Genomic DNA, 15,181 nt, shown 5'->3' with positions numbered 1-15,181 from the left:
GTACTGGAATGCGACCAGCAGCTCTCAGCCTAATTCTCTCAACAGTAATCTCCAACTTTTTGTGAGATGCAAAAGTGTCATTTTACAGGGCTATTGGGAAGCAAATATATGATTTACAAAATTCCTGTAAACTGAGCCTCAAGAGGAGATTGCGTATCAAGGGATTAGAAGATGTCTTTGTCAAAATGCTTTGTCATAACTGTAGACTCAATGTTGTTGTTGTTGTTTAGTCGTTTAGTCGTGTCCGACTCTTCGTGACCCCATGGACCTCGTGACCCCATGGACTCAATAGGTAACTGCAAACAATCATGGCTTCCCCACGAGTGCAACGGCATGGAGTCTGTAAGGACCATAGTTCAATGGCAGAGCTCATGCTTTGTATTCATAATATTTTATTCTGTGTTCAGTGTCTGGCATCTCTAGTTGAAATAGGATCATAAGTAGCAGGACTTGGATGGTTCACAGCCTGAGATCAGTGCACACCATAGCAGACAATACTAAGCTAGCTAAACCTGTGGTCTGACTCAGTACATGGCAAACTTTTATATTCATATTTTAAACTCATTTGCAAACACCTACAGTCATGCTTTTCATTTTTGGCTTAAAGCTTAGCACATCTTTGGAGCATGAAAAAATTGTAGTGGTCCTAATAAGATAATGCTTGTACAGCTTCAGCAAGCTTGCTTAAAGATAGGTTTTATACTTGATTCTTTGTTGTGCTTCATCCATCTTGCTCATTTTGAAAGAAAAGTCACTTTTCTATAAATTGATATTGATCTATGAGCTGTAAAATATTCCACCCAACTTAAAGGGGCTCTAATTTGTAGGAGAATTATTTGGTACTTTCTCTCCATGTACATTCTTTTGAAACAGACTTCTTAATCATCTCTTGGTAAATGTGTATTTATCAAAAACATACAATTACACATGCAAGCTGTTCACAATGATACTCACAGGCAAGCCCTTCCCACTTGAAGCTGCAAAGAAAAAAAAACAGTATAGGAAAGCTCAAGCTGCAGTTCAATGAAGATATAAAAAGCAAGAAAGCAGAAAAGCACATAGAAAGCAGTCTTCACAAACAAGACGACCAATGTAGCCTTCCATCGAAAATTATTGCAAAATGCAAGCCAGTGACTGTTAAATGGCTACCGGCCTATCGTAATTACATATAGCTCCCCCCCCCCCCAAGCCAAAGCACGTGAGCAGAAGCTACAAAAGCAAATTGTCATCTGCATTTTTTAAAATCACCATACCCAAGAAACACATTTCAGTTTTAGCATGAACTACTTATTAGTTGGAGGTGAGGCCTGCTATCAATTACTGTTTTTTTATACTGAAGCCATTGCCGAAAGGCTATGCAAAGAACAAGATTTCAGCACCAGTTTTTCCTGTTCTTCCATCAATCTGCTTCTCGTATATTACAGTGACAAACCTGGGTGATTTTTTTTAAAAGATCCTGGACTACCATATCAAATAAACAGATTGCAAATAGTCTGAAATCCTGTTTCATCTACAGCCTCACTCCAGGAACTTGCGCTGGCAGAGACTACTGTCTGACATACACCCTGGAAACTGGGTCTTTGTTTTATTAAGCAACAGAGCACTATGTTGTAGCCTGAGAAATAAGCAGCTGATGAAAAAGCAAAAAAAGCAAAATGCAAATCAGCAAGCAAAATTGCAGTGATATTGGAAATGCTGCTGAAAACTCTATTTATCCAATCTAAGGGATATACACGGCAGCCTGGGTCACAGAAAACTACAGCAAATTACTGCATATATAGTACAGTGGTACCTTGGTTGTTGAACTTAATCCGTTCTGGGAGTCCTTTCGACTCCCGGAACAGTTTGAAAACTAAGGCGTTGCTTCCATTGGCTGCAGGAGCATCCTGCACTCAATCAGAAGCCGTGTCAGACGTTTGGCTTCCAAAAACGTTCGCAAACTGGAACACTTACTTCCAGGTTTGCGGTGTTCAGGAGCCTATTTTTTCAGGAGCCAAGCCATTGGCCAACCAAGGTACCACTGTATAGCAAATATGACTAAGAAATTATGTATATGTTGGCTATATTGTGTAGAGTCCATGCACTCAGGTATAAACTACTATGGATCTGACAAATCAGTCTTAAAATGCTCACTTTAGATAATAGCCTTATTCAAGTGGCTTTTGCTTAGCACTAGAAACATATTTTCCTCATAAAAAGGAAAGTTTTGCAGCAACAGAAATCATTATTACTTTCAAGTGTCCACCTATAATTTTCAAACCAGAATACTTCAAAGTACATAGCCATTTGGAGTGGCCTGACACGAACCCTTTGGCCAAAATCTAAAAGGCCACACAGAGTTCTTTGCATCAATGCCTCCCGAGCTACTCCACCTTTGTGAAAGTCACACCCTAAAGGTTAACAAATGTGGTGCAAAAGGCTGCAGCTGGAAGGGAAATTATTCCCCCCCCCAACCGCCCCCTGCAATGCACGCACAGAAGCATCTTAATCATGCACAGTAGGTTCTTTGAATCCTGACTTTTGATGGTAGGTTCTGTCCAATAATCTTACGTAAAGCGTCACCAGCTTTCAATTGGCTTGAAAAGGTCAATTTCTGAAGTAAGGAGTGACAGGTGACATAATATTGCAGAATTTTTGCCGTGCTTGAAATGGGAATAGAAGATTAGGATAGAGATATTACCACCTGAACACTGTCTTGCAGCTTTTGTTGATCAGCCCCGTCTCGAGCCTCCCGGAACAGAAGAGAGCCTGCCGGATTGAGAGGCCGGCTCCCAACACTGTAATTGCGAGGACGTTTTAGTGTGTCCGGACTGGCTAGTGGTGTAAAGCTGTTCCTTCTCATCCTTACAGGGGTTTGGCTCTTGGGAAGGTTGTTCTGATTGAAAATGGAGGATATTATAAGGGGTGAGAAATCAAATCACAGAATTTTAAACCACAGTTAAAACACCACTGAATATTGTTGATGCCAGGCATATACATATACATATATGCCACTGATATTCATAACTCTGCTTCATATGGTGTGCTCTCCTGCGGTGAAGGAGCAAGGGCACATTTCTCTCTTCCTCCAAGTGCTTCTCATAAGTGCAGGGAGGAGGCTGCTGTGTTATTGCGAACTGTCATTTTATTTTATATACCTCTAGTTTTTTGTACCCTGCCTTGTTCTTGCATATGAAAACACTATAAATATTGTAACTAAAACATTAGCAAAATAAACCTAAATAAGGTTCATTTCTACCTAGGTGTATATTACTAGAGAAAAAAAGGGGAATACAAATGAATGAGCAGAGTATTACCAGGTAGGGAATCCTTCAGTACCACTCAGGCAGGTTAAATATTAAATGCTGCGTGCTCAAGGTCTCTGCATGCAGGATATAATTCTTGTTCACAGATCAGATGACTTCAGCTATTTTTCTTACATAAGCTGTTCGGAAGTGTGACACTAGGGCAGTGGTGGTGAACCTATGGCACGCGTGAGTCTTCTCTGTGAGAGTCTTCTCTGTGAGCACGCGTGCCATCGCCCCAGCAGGGGGTGGGGGAGGAGGAGAAGGAGAGGAGGGCTCTCGTGTGCCGTCCAAAGCCTGAGGCACCAGGGCCTGGCAGGCGAGCGAGGGGCTCAGCAGGCATTGACTTTTGATGCACCAGGGCCTCCCGCCAGTCTGTTTTTCCTACTCTATTCCGTGGAGGCTGCGATCAAACGGCAGCCGAATAAACGGCAAAATATAATAATAATAATAATAATAATAATAATAATAATATTTTTACCCCGTGCATCTGGGTTTATTTATTTAGATTTATTTATATGTGCACAGGCAATCATTATTATCTCATATTAAAAATTGGGAGAGGGTGGCTCTTAGTGCAGCCCTCCTGTGTACACTACTGGCCAAAATTGTGGAACCTTCTGGAAAAATGTATTTCTGAGGTTTGATGGCTCATACCACCACTTTGCTTTGGAGTAATACCAGTGCTTTTTTTCTGTGGGAGCACAGGGGGACGCATACCCCTAAACATTTTGGGAATTTAATGGGAGAAGAAATTCACTGTATTTATTTTTCCCGATTTGAACTGTATTTCATTTTCCCCAGTGGTGATTTTCTTGAGTCAAAATGAGAATACCCCTAAAAATTTTTTTAGAAAAAAAAGCACTGAGTTATATCATAAAATTATATATATATTTATATGAAGAATTTAATGCAATAACTTTTATGAAGGATTATTTATTACAACAGCAGTCCTAAAGAAGAAACGTGAAACACACAGAAATGACCGCTCCCCACATCAAACAGGGTGGGGGGGTGGGACTTTTGTGCGGTCGAGCACAGCCCCCTAGATCCCAGAGCGGCCCCTGGTAGTTCGAACTGGCATCCTCCCCTGGCTGGATACCTGGGGTCTCCGCCTACCTCAGCCTATCGGCCAATCCCACCTGAGGAAGCATTACCAGGGGATTGGCTAGGTAAGGGGAGGGATTATCCAGCACACACAAAGAAAGTGATTTTTACCTGGGAAGCAGCAGAAAAAAATGAGATATACAGGTTAAATTGCTATGTTGGCACTTTGTGATAAATAAGTGGGTTTTGGGTTGCAGTTTGGGCACTCGGTCTCTAGAAGGTTTGCCATCACTGCACTAGGGCAACATAATTTTCAGGGTCTACTTTTGGCTGCAGCATTTCGAGTGAATATTTTGTTGCTGCAGCTAAAGCAGCACTCTGTGATGTTCAACTGGCATAGAACTCCTTAGCATACAAATTCCTGGTTGCAGGGCTGGGCCAACACAAGCCTTCCTGGGCTAGTCTAAGAGCTCTCAGGAAGTCACAGAAGTCAGTCTTCACGAACCCTTCCTCTGCTTTAACCCCATGGTCTCTTTTATAGCACAGCAATGTCACGGAAGAACAGGCAGGAAGCAAACGTTCAGCGCTGGCCCTTGCACCTTGAACTATAACACCTGCTCCTTTTGGGTGAATCTGTCAACATAGTGGCAATGCTAGGCTGTTCACCATCCAGGAACCACATAAATACTGCCTTCAGTTCTATGGATTTAGTGCCTACTAGCGACACAGTATTGCACACCACTTTCCTGGCTTTTGAGCCTGGCTTAGAATGGGACCAACAACAACCCCAAAAAAAGCCCGAAAACAAGCCCAAAGATGATTTAAACCAAGTCCTAAAAAAACTTGTTCATGCTTACTTTCATCCTACTGTGGCTACACACTGAAATGTATTTTTCTGCCCTTCAGCGTTTCATCATTGTTTTGCTTTCTGTGAGTCCCAGAAAAACAGCCAATCTAATCATTTGAAATCTAGATGGGGTAAGAAAGGCAAGCATGGGGGCGGGGACGGATGGCGGGTAGAAGGCCTTGCTGCAGAGCAGAGGGCATCTTGTTTCAGAGAAAGAGAAGAAGAAAAGATACCTTTGTAATTCAAATGAACATTCCAGTCAGTTATTTTATTCATAGTATAAACTGAGGGAAGCTAGGTTAAAAGATTCCCAAAGTGGAGTGGTTCACAGTTTACTGAAACCACCCACGTAGTATTTCTTGGTCTTAACGATGCCCTGGAACTTATTTTCCTTATAAAATAAAAACTTCAAACCAGCAAATTCATAGGATATATATGCCATGCTGTATTGTAGTACCAGTTGTATGCAGATTTTGCATATTCAAAGCACTTAATGCTTTCGAACTGAATGAACCATTGCTATAAGATTGCTAAGCAATATCTATTGCATACTAGCTATTACATAGCTGAAGGCAAAAGGCCTAACTGCATGCTTTTTAAAAAATGATCTTGAATTGCGAGTATACCATTTTTAGCAACCTGTATTAGATCTGTTGGTACAATGGCACTAAGCTCACGGCAATCTCATTCTTACAGTAAATTAAGCAACCAAAAAAAGGCAAGGTTGGGTTTCGAGCTGTAATAATGTAACCTTATTTCCCCAAATAACTGTCTCTATCAAATATACTGGCTGCTTTTTTGGCACTTCAGTGAAATAATGTGTACAAGATTTCCCTCCACTTATGACAAACTGATATGCAAAGGTCACATTTCAGCCTTTTAATATAGTACAAGAACGTACAATGTGTGTACAAGAATTTGGACTCATCCTGTACTTTGGCAACCTCTTAAAGAGGCAATAGATCACCTGTTACATGATGACTGGAGCACGGGTGAGGTGAGATTCGACTTCTTTTTCTGCTTCCTCAGATTTCCAATCAGGTTAGACAGACAGGGGAGGTAAAGGTTTTCAAGTGATTATGTCCACAGGGAGTACATTGTGACCTGGTAAATACTTGCCTGGATTCATCTTACAATTCACATAGCTAGATATGCAGTTCACGTATCTTGCATGCCAAGAGCAACAATACAAAGCCTAGATGTGCCTACTCAGAAGGAAACACCAGCGAGTTCAGTGGAACTTACTCCCAGGTAAGTGAGTATTGTACAGGGTTGCAGCCTGAGCTACTAAGTCTAAGAACCCATCTTTATATTTTACAACCCAACAAAATTGACCATATCTGGAATGCAGCAGTGCTTTTCTTTACCCCAAAACCATTAATGATATACTTTAAAGCTCTAAAACATTCAAACTGAAGATCAGACATTTATGTCTGATGTTTTTTTTAAAGAAATACTATCATTTATGCATTTTTAAAATAATAGCCTAAGAAATACATTATTCATCCCTAAACAGTACTTTCAAAGCATTAAAAAAATCAGAATAGGCACACGCACACACATATATGAGAAATCTCCCATTGTAAATTTGATTCCCCAGTTCTAATCTGATAATATATTCCATGACTTATTTTTTGGGGGGGGAAACTACAAGAAGGGGATAGTATTTTCTCAGAACCAAGGGTGGGGTGGGGTGGGGGTCTGAGTGTGCCAGAAAAATTACCCTCCTCATGAGTAAAGCACAATAGGTCCCCTCTGAAGTGGACTAGGAGCTTCCTATTGATTTCCAAGGGTTTTGTACCCATAGCCCAATGAAACCAAAGTACTTGGGCCTAAGTTGTTAAAAGTTAATGAGATTTGACAGCTCAAATCTATGTACATCAAGTTAACACAGTCGTGGGTCAAACTTTCAGTGCGGCAACAAACAAAACAGAATACACAGGAAAGGGCTGGTATATATTTTACATACTGTTGTGGGTGGCTTGTCCCGGTGTGTGTCCACAGCTTCCACATTCAGGGAAATCACTTCCAATTTACAGCCTTCATAAATGTGAAAAATGAAATACACTTAAAATCACGCATTACTACTACATTATTAGACGAAGGGGGGAAACAAGAAACACAGAGAAAAAAATCCTGAAATGTTAATTTTGCAAAGATCCTTCTGAGGAAGAGACAGGGGCTCTACTGTATGCATCTCAACATTTCGTCTGGATTGTTTCTTATTTGGGCAAAGAATTCAACAACACAGGTGCAAGTTATAGGTGCAATCCAATTGGTGCTTCTTGTTCTTTTGCTAGAAGAAGGGGCGTTTTTGACCATTCTTTGCTTCTCTCTGCAGCTCCTTCCATGCTACCTTCCACCTGCTCCAGATGGTCCTCCAACACTCTGGAGCTGATTTTGGGGGCTGCTGGGAGCTGTAGGGGGGGGGGACTTCCTCTTCTGTTAGTACAGCCATACCTTGGTTGTCGAACGGAATCCGTTCCAGAAGGCCGTTCGACTTCCGAAAACGTTCAACAACCAAGGCACAGCTTCCGATTGGCTGCAGGAGCTTCCTGCACTCAATTGGAAACTGGGGAAGCTGCATCAGACGTTTGGGTTCCAAATAATGTTCACAAACTGGAACACTCACAGGTTTGCAGCGTTCAGGAGCCAAAACGTTTGACTGACAAGGCGTTCAGGATCCAAGGTATGACTGTATGTGTGTCTGCTATGGCAAAGGCACTTCTGCAGATAAAAGGGCACCAACTGAACACAACCCTATCAGCCCCTCAATTTACAGGAGGTGGGGGAAAAGATGATTCAGGGTAGTGAAATAACTTTCTGCTAGCTCTGTGAAACAGGTGCAATCTGAACTCTTGTCTCAAGTTAACATTCTAAGCACCAGTAAGCACTAGATCATTGCTTCCTCTCTCCCTGCCCACCTTAATAAACAAACAAATACTTACCATAAGCAACTGGTGTGAGTTTAAGGATGGTATGAAGAGGGCACCTCAGGTAGGGCAGCTCATCTATAAGAATACAAGTGGAAGCATAGAGTTGGAAGGGACCCTGAGGATCATCTAGTCAAACCCCCTTCAATGCAGGAACCTCAACTAAAATAAGAATTAAAAAGTACCAAGCATGGTCCAAAATGTACTCTATGAAACTCTCCTTGTTGCCTCAACTCAGAAGGAACTTTGTGGTAAACGTGTGAATGAACCTACAGACTTGTGACAGTAATGCTCGGAGGATGTAGTAAACCCTAGATGTGCAAAAGCCAATTAGCAACAGAGATAATTTCTATCAGTCTATGCAATTATATCCAGTATAAATCACTCACAAAGTGGTTTACAAGAAGTAAGATCCTACACTTGTCTACTCAGTAGTAAGTCCCATTTGGATAACTCCTAGGTGGAGTGTGCATGGAATTGTAGCCAAAGCAATTTAAAAAAAATAAAAAATAAAAACTGACAGTCAAAATGAGAATGAAAATTAAGAACAATGAAATAGGATAAAAGGCACAGAAGAGTTGTTAATGTTGGAACTGCAGTGAGGGGAATGTGCTTTGGATGTCATGATAAATCTGGTTCCCATGCACTGAGGTCCGGAAGAAAATATTGCGCTTGGGTGATTTGCATCAGTATGTTTTTGTACTGATGTGCGTCCTAATAATGCATTTAGGTCATGTGCAGTTTAGCCCCATGCTGTTCCAGATAATGTGCTTTGTAATAGTAAAGATGTACAAAAAACAGCTCTGCTCCTTACCTGCACTCTTATCAAGGAAATAGGCCAGTAAGCATCTCATAACTGCTTGATGAGAAATAACTAGAACATTGCCCTGACGCTCTAGCTCCATAATCACAGGTTCCAAGCGCTGGACCAAATCTTGGTAAGACTAGAAAACAAAAACAAATATTTACAAGAAACAAAAGGCACTCACCTGATCTTTTATAACCTCACAAGTTTCAAAGTGATCAGAAATACACACACACACACACACACACACACACACACACCCCAGCAGTGGAATTCAATGTGGTACTAAGGAAATTGTTCCATTAGCGCAAGCAGAAATGCTTGCTCTAATGGAACAATCTCCCCTCTGCTCCCCTATATACTGTTCTTGGGATTCTTCTTAACCCCCCTCTCAGTGCAGATCTGGGGGAAGTGCAGGGGCACCATTGGGGGGGGCAGAGAGAGGGAGGAAGCCCTGTTACACTAGCAGAAGTCCTTGTTCTGGCTTTTGCTGCTGGAACTGGGTAGTTGAATCTCCCTAGCAGATCATCAATCAATCAATCAATCATCATAATCTATTAGACTTATTTTCTGACTCTTCCTTTAGAAACAACAAGTGCCTTAAGTGGACCCTCGTGACAATTCTAAGTTATGACAGAATCACCCATGGTTAGAAGTAATTAGTGTTTTAAAGATTTTCTTCCAAGTTTCTTCCAGGTTTTCTTCCAAGTTATGAGAATAATCATGCCTGAAATCTATCCAACCATACTTAAGTAGAGCTTAAGAGTATGCCAGAATTTTTATTTTTAAAAACTTAAATTTCACCAAAAAAGATTACACTTTTTATGATGTGGAAAGAGGCTACCTAGGGAAGTCACAATGAATTCAGATATTCACATTACAAAATTGAGATCTAATAATGGGCCAATTCAGACAATATGATAAACTATTATGGAAACAAGCTGCAGTGACCATCAGGCTCCCAGGCTTCCCTCTCTCCCTTCATCCCACAGCTGCAAGGAGGGTTGGAGCAACTGGCTAAAATGTTTTAAACAGTTCTAATTTTGATTCCTCTGTTTCATTTTTGTTGGGTTGGGGTTGGTTAAATGTTTAGTTGGGGTTGGTTGTTACTTTACTTAAGGAATAATTGTAAACTGTTTATTATTACTGCATTGCTATTATTATTGGTTTTGATTTATTGGTTTGTTTGTTGCATGTATACCGGTAGGATATCTTGTTTTTTTAATGTTTGGTGCTTTGTTGTGTTTTATATGTTGTAAACCACCCAGAGTGGCTGGGGAAACCCAGCCAGATGGGCAGGATATAATTTATTATTATTATTATTATTATTATTATTATTATTATTATTATTATTAGTATCCCAACTGTAACCACAGTTTGAATTTGGCTTGGTTCAAAGAATGTACAGTAAAGATTACCCACATTTTGCTAGAGTCGACAAAACATCAAGAGGCAGTTAATCAAAAACAAAAGCAAGCTTCTGATCTCTTCTTTACTACTGTTCTGGAAGAGAGGTGGGGAGAAGCTCACTTTGACTTTATGAGATACAATGGTTTGTCTTAGCTTCTGAATCAGCTCAGTAAGAGTCCCTGCTGTAGTTTCCTATTTTACTGTTTTTTGCAGTTCTATTAGCAGTTTTACCATTGATCACCGCCTATCCCTTCAAAACTATAAAGTCAAAAGCAGTAATATTTTATTAATTGATGAAAAAAGCTCCATACTTCTCCTCCAGGGTAGCGATAAAGGTATTTATCTTGATCCCGAAGTGCAAATTCTTCTGGATACTTCCTCTGAATTCCTTCATAGGTCATTTCTTCACATACTCCCTAGCAAAACAGGAATTAATTCCAGAAGATAAAAAGAAAAGCTATCTGCATTCAGAAATTTCCATTTTTAACATATGTGACACCAGTTTGCATTCACTTACAAAAGAGTGAAAATAATTTCAGTGGATTATAGAAGATTTTATCTCAAAACATGGAGGTTCCATAATTTTGATGACATTTATGATTGTAATCTCATGCCCACTAATTTAGGAGCAAACGCTACTGAATACGTTTCCGAGCACAATTCAAAGTGTTGGTGCCGACCTTTAAAGCCCTAAATGGCCTCGATCCAGTATACCTGAAGAAGCGTTTCCATCCCCATCGTTCTGCCCGGACACTGAGGTCCAGTGCCGAGGGCCTTCTGGCAGTTCCCTCATTGTGAGAAGCCAAGTTGCAGGGAACCAGGCAGAGGGCCTTCTCGGTAGTGGCGCCCGCCCTGTAGAACGCCCTCCCATCAGATGTCAAAGAGAAAAACAGCTACCAGATTGTTAGAAGACATCTGAAGGCAGCCCTGTTTAGGGAGGCTTTTAATCTTTAATCATTTTATTCTTTTGTTGGAAGCCGCCCAGAGTGGCTGGGGAAACCCAGCCAGATGGGCGGGGTATAAATAAATATATTATTAATTATTATTATTATTATTATTATTACTACTACTACTACTGAATATGCCAGAACTTCCTTTGATTTAAATATTTGTTCATTTGTTTGTCTGTTACGTTTTAACTGCACCCTTCCTCCTATCAGAGCTCAGGACAACATGCACAAAAAAGAGTAACATCCAAAAATACAGAACATTTCATGAATTTGTGCGTCAACCTTTCACAAGACTTTCAAACTTTTAAAATTCAGACTAATTATACATTTTGGGAAAATTTGGCTTACTTCCAATTTCTTGAAATAAGTGAAGTTTTATTTAGATTATCCTTACATCAACACAAATCACTTGCAACACCCACCGTCTTCACCACCAGTGTGTGGCTTTTCTGTAATTTTACTCACAGCATCAATCTCGTTCAATATCTTCCACTGCTCATATGGGACACTCAGGGCCTCTGCTGTCTGGATAGTTCTTTTCAACTGGCTAGTCCAGACCTTCAGATCCACAATCTCCTGCTCCTTGATGAACTTTTTCAATGCTTGTGCAAACTAGGATACAACACAATACAATTGAGATGCTTATGCAGTTTTTGGCTTGTTGTCCTGGGAAAAGATTCCTCTTCTTTTATTAAGAAGAAGAGAACACCAATCTAGGTCTGATGCTGCTCACAATGCTAGGGCAGGTAGCTACAAGGGCATGCAGAATCAAGACAGGGAAGATATAGTTACAGGTAGGTAGCCGTGTTGGTCTGCTGTTGAAACAAAATAAAAATAAAATAGAAAAATTCCTTCCAGTAGCACCTTAAGAGACCAACTAGGTTTGTCATTGGTATGTATCTGAAGAAGTGTGCATGCACACGAAAGCTCATACCAATGACAAACCTAGTTGGTCCTTAAGGTGCTACTGGAAGGAATTTTTCTATTTTATTTTTATTTTGTTAGGGAAGATATAGTTGCAGATGATGCGAGTCCTTGGAAAAGCACACTTTCCCCAAAAGTATGTAAAAACACAGTTTGGTACAGAATTTGCCATATTTTGTTATACAGGATTGGAGCCAACCCTAATTTCATGCAGTCCACAAGAATGGGGTTCCACAAAACTGAAGAGAGAGATTTGCAGTGAGGCAAACTCCACCAACTTTGGTTGTGGGTTTTGTCCACCACTGGCTGTGGCACCCAACTGACTTTTCCTATGGGCTAATGGCCTTTCATAGGAAAATATTTTCTTGCTCCTGTTCTTGAAAGAATGTATCTGTGAAGACAAGTAAAAGTATACTTTTGACTTAAGTTTAGGAACCTATCCAATATGAATGATCACACACAACTCTATAAAATTAATTGATGAAGGCCGCGGCCTTCAACTTACAGAAGAAATGATTTTATTGAAACACACACAAACACATATTTAATGCAATACAGTGGTACCTTGGATCCCGAACGCCCTGGAACTTGGATGTTCTGGCTCCCAAACACCACAAACCCAGAAATGATTTTTCTGGTTTGCAAATGTTCTTTTGGAACCCGAACGTCCGACAGGGCTTCTGATTGGCTGCAGGAGCTTCCTGCAGCCAATCAGAAGCCACTATTTGGAAGTCGAACAGACTTATGGAATGGATTCCGTTCTACTTCCAAGGTATGATTGTAGTTGTGTAACTTTCAGATATGTATAAGTTATGCGGGTTTTATCTCTTTTTAGCTACTGTTGGTTTTAACCATCTTTTGCATGTTTTTAAATAATGAAGAAAACTGCTTTGAAGTTTCAAATGAGTGAATGAAACATCTGCAGGTGTTTTCTCAGAAAGCCATTTAATAAATGGAACAGTTCTACCAGCAGGAACCCAAGCAGGGGGATAAATTTAGGATTATGATTCTTTTCTTTGCAATTATTGGCTGCATTGGCACATCATGGTGCACTGTAAACCATGGCTTAACATGCATGAGCAAACTGTACCTTGTCCCCACTCACAACAGGAGGAAACAAATCAAAATCCCTGGGCTGAGGTATGCCCAAAATGAAGGACTGACATTTGTCTCAATCCCAAACCACAACCCTTGGTTTGAATGAATTGCTAACCCCAAGGACCTTGTTTGATTCCTCCTGGTACAAGGAAGGAGCATTCACATTGAACCATTAAGTATGGCTTACTTGTGACTGTGCTTTGCACAAATGAAGGTGAATGTTGGCGGAAAATCTGACCCTCAACTTAGCTCCTAAAATGCCAATACAGAGAGCAACAAAACTTATGCGTAGACCATACCTGCTTCCCTCGCGCTGACAGGCCTGAATCCCCACCAATCTTGCTAGCCAGGTTGCACTCACTCTCACCATGTCTACAGAGATAGATGGTGCGTGGCTGAACATGGATATTCATAAGGTAATAGACAATTTTACTTTGGATGTAATCTTGGACTCTGTTGACATGGAAACGCTGCCCTACGTTGATCACTTTAATGAAAGAACGGTCTCTGGAATTCAGAAAACACCAGAAACATTATCAATATAATAGTTCAATAAGTATTTTCTTCTGTATGTACATGTTTCACAACCCATAAGTGAATGTATACTGCAGGAAAAGATGGGTCACTGAAATTCACAACAGCATATCCACCAGGATCACAAACTGCTGCGTAAATACAGGCTACAGTGTGGTGTGAATTCCCTTCAGCTGGATTTGGAATTGGCTCAGAATTTATTAGCTTCATCAGAGTTCTGCTAGGGCAGATCCTTTGGAGGCTTTTGTATAACATAGCCCAGCCTGAACCAAGAAATAAGGCTGGCGATGAAAAATACATAAATATGCATGGGGCAGTTGAAGACTCACTGCTCAGCTCAGAAATTATTTTCTGCATATGTGCAGAGAAATGCCTACAGGAAATGATGTCAATTATAAGCTGGATAAATTCATTTTCCAAACCAAGTAATTATGAACTTTGGCAACACTGACACTTACAGTAGTGACAGTGCAACTCTGCAAGCCAAACCAGACATGTTTGAACTTAAGGTGATGAATGCTTAGTCTCTTAAGAGTGTCAGAAGCATATTTCAATGAAGCTACAAGGAAAAAAGCACCATTCTTTAGTTTCTTTACAAAGTGTTTCCAGTTCTCAGTGATGGAGAACTTCAAACATGCAAGGATAATGCTTAAAATTCTAAAAAGCAGAGAGGACTCTTAGAGCTTTCCCGGGAAGCAAGAAGGGACATTTGTATAAGAGATTGCTGTTTCTGCTACTATGGAGAGTGTTTTCGCATGTTCTAAACAAGTGTGGGGAAAGAGGAAGTCAACTCATTTGAACTTCCTCTCCCTTTGTTGGTTTAGAACACCTGAATTTCTGATGTCTCATACAATATCCTTGTGGAAATGCTGAAGTGTCACCACATGTAGTTCACTTCTTGGTTTCATTTCCACCCCGAACACATACAACAACTTGCAAATCTCCTGATTCCTTTGTCCTGCCTCTTACTTGTCATAATTAACTGGATCAAGAGGCTGATAGGTGACTTTATAGCATTCTATTCGCTTTAGGAAATCATCCATCACATTCTCTCGGTTTCTCTCTGGGTAGTCAGGGCTGGAAACCTTCACTTCCTGATCAACAAAGAAAGTTGTTTCAAAAGTTAAGCAAACTTTATACATAAAAAGAAAAGAAAAAACACTAGTGAAACAAGTGTCTGACTCGCTCCTGAAGCAGCATGGTTCCAACACACATGATCCCTAAGCTTCCAAACAAAAAGATACTGTTTAAAAGTCTGTCTCATCCTGGCACAGAAACAAAGGACAATACTAAATGAATACAGTAGTGCATTATTTGCTTTGGGAATAGATAGACTAGGCTGCCCTTTC

General features: G+C 40.5%; 1 protein-coding gene across 10 annotated transcripts in view; it reads right to left on the bottom strand.

Annotated features, from left to right (window-relative positions):
- The window catches only part of PFKFB2 (6-phosphofructo-2-kinase/fructose-2,6-biphosphatase 2), a 42,019-nt gene that overhangs the window by 15,719 nt on the left and 11,119 nt on the right, over positions 1-15,181 (bottom strand). For 6 of the 10 annotated variants that reach the window (XM_088673392.1, XM_035122392.3, XM_088673393.1 and 3 more), the window contains 9 exons: positions 14,802-14,926; positions 13,598-13,805; positions 11,742-11,888; positions 10,638-10,742; positions 8,926-9,055; positions 8,127-8,189; positions 7,148-7,218; positions 2,684-2,875; positions 955-977 (listed from right to left, as the gene is read on the bottom strand). In XM_088673392.1, the coding sequence (XP_088529518.1) occupies positions 955-977; positions 2,684-2,875; positions 7,148-7,218; positions 8,127-8,189; positions 8,926-9,055; positions 10,638-10,742; positions 11,742-11,888; positions 13,598-13,805; positions 14,802-14,926 (1,064 nt within the window). Of the gene's footprint in view, positions 1-954; positions 978-2,683; positions 2,876-5,188; positions 5,379-6,145; positions 6,203-7,147; positions 7,219-8,126; positions 8,190-8,925; positions 9,056-10,637; positions 10,743-11,741; positions 11,889-13,597; positions 13,806-14,801; positions 14,927-15,181 lie in introns of all 10 variants that reach the window. The other 4 variants (XM_060277137.2, XM_060277136.2, XR_015950834.1 and 1 more) reach the window with 3 other exon arrangements.

Source organism: Zootoca vivipara, chromosome 7 (assembly GCF_965207765.1).
Source record: "Zootoca vivipara chromosome 7, rZooViv2.hap1.1, whole genome shotgun sequence".
NCBI classification, from domain to species: domain Eukaryota; kingdom Metazoa; phylum Chordata; class Lepidosauria; order Squamata; family Lacertidae; genus Zootoca; species Zootoca vivipara.
Note: the sequence above shows the minus strand (reverse complement) of the source record. Positions and strands in the feature narration are given on the sequence as shown.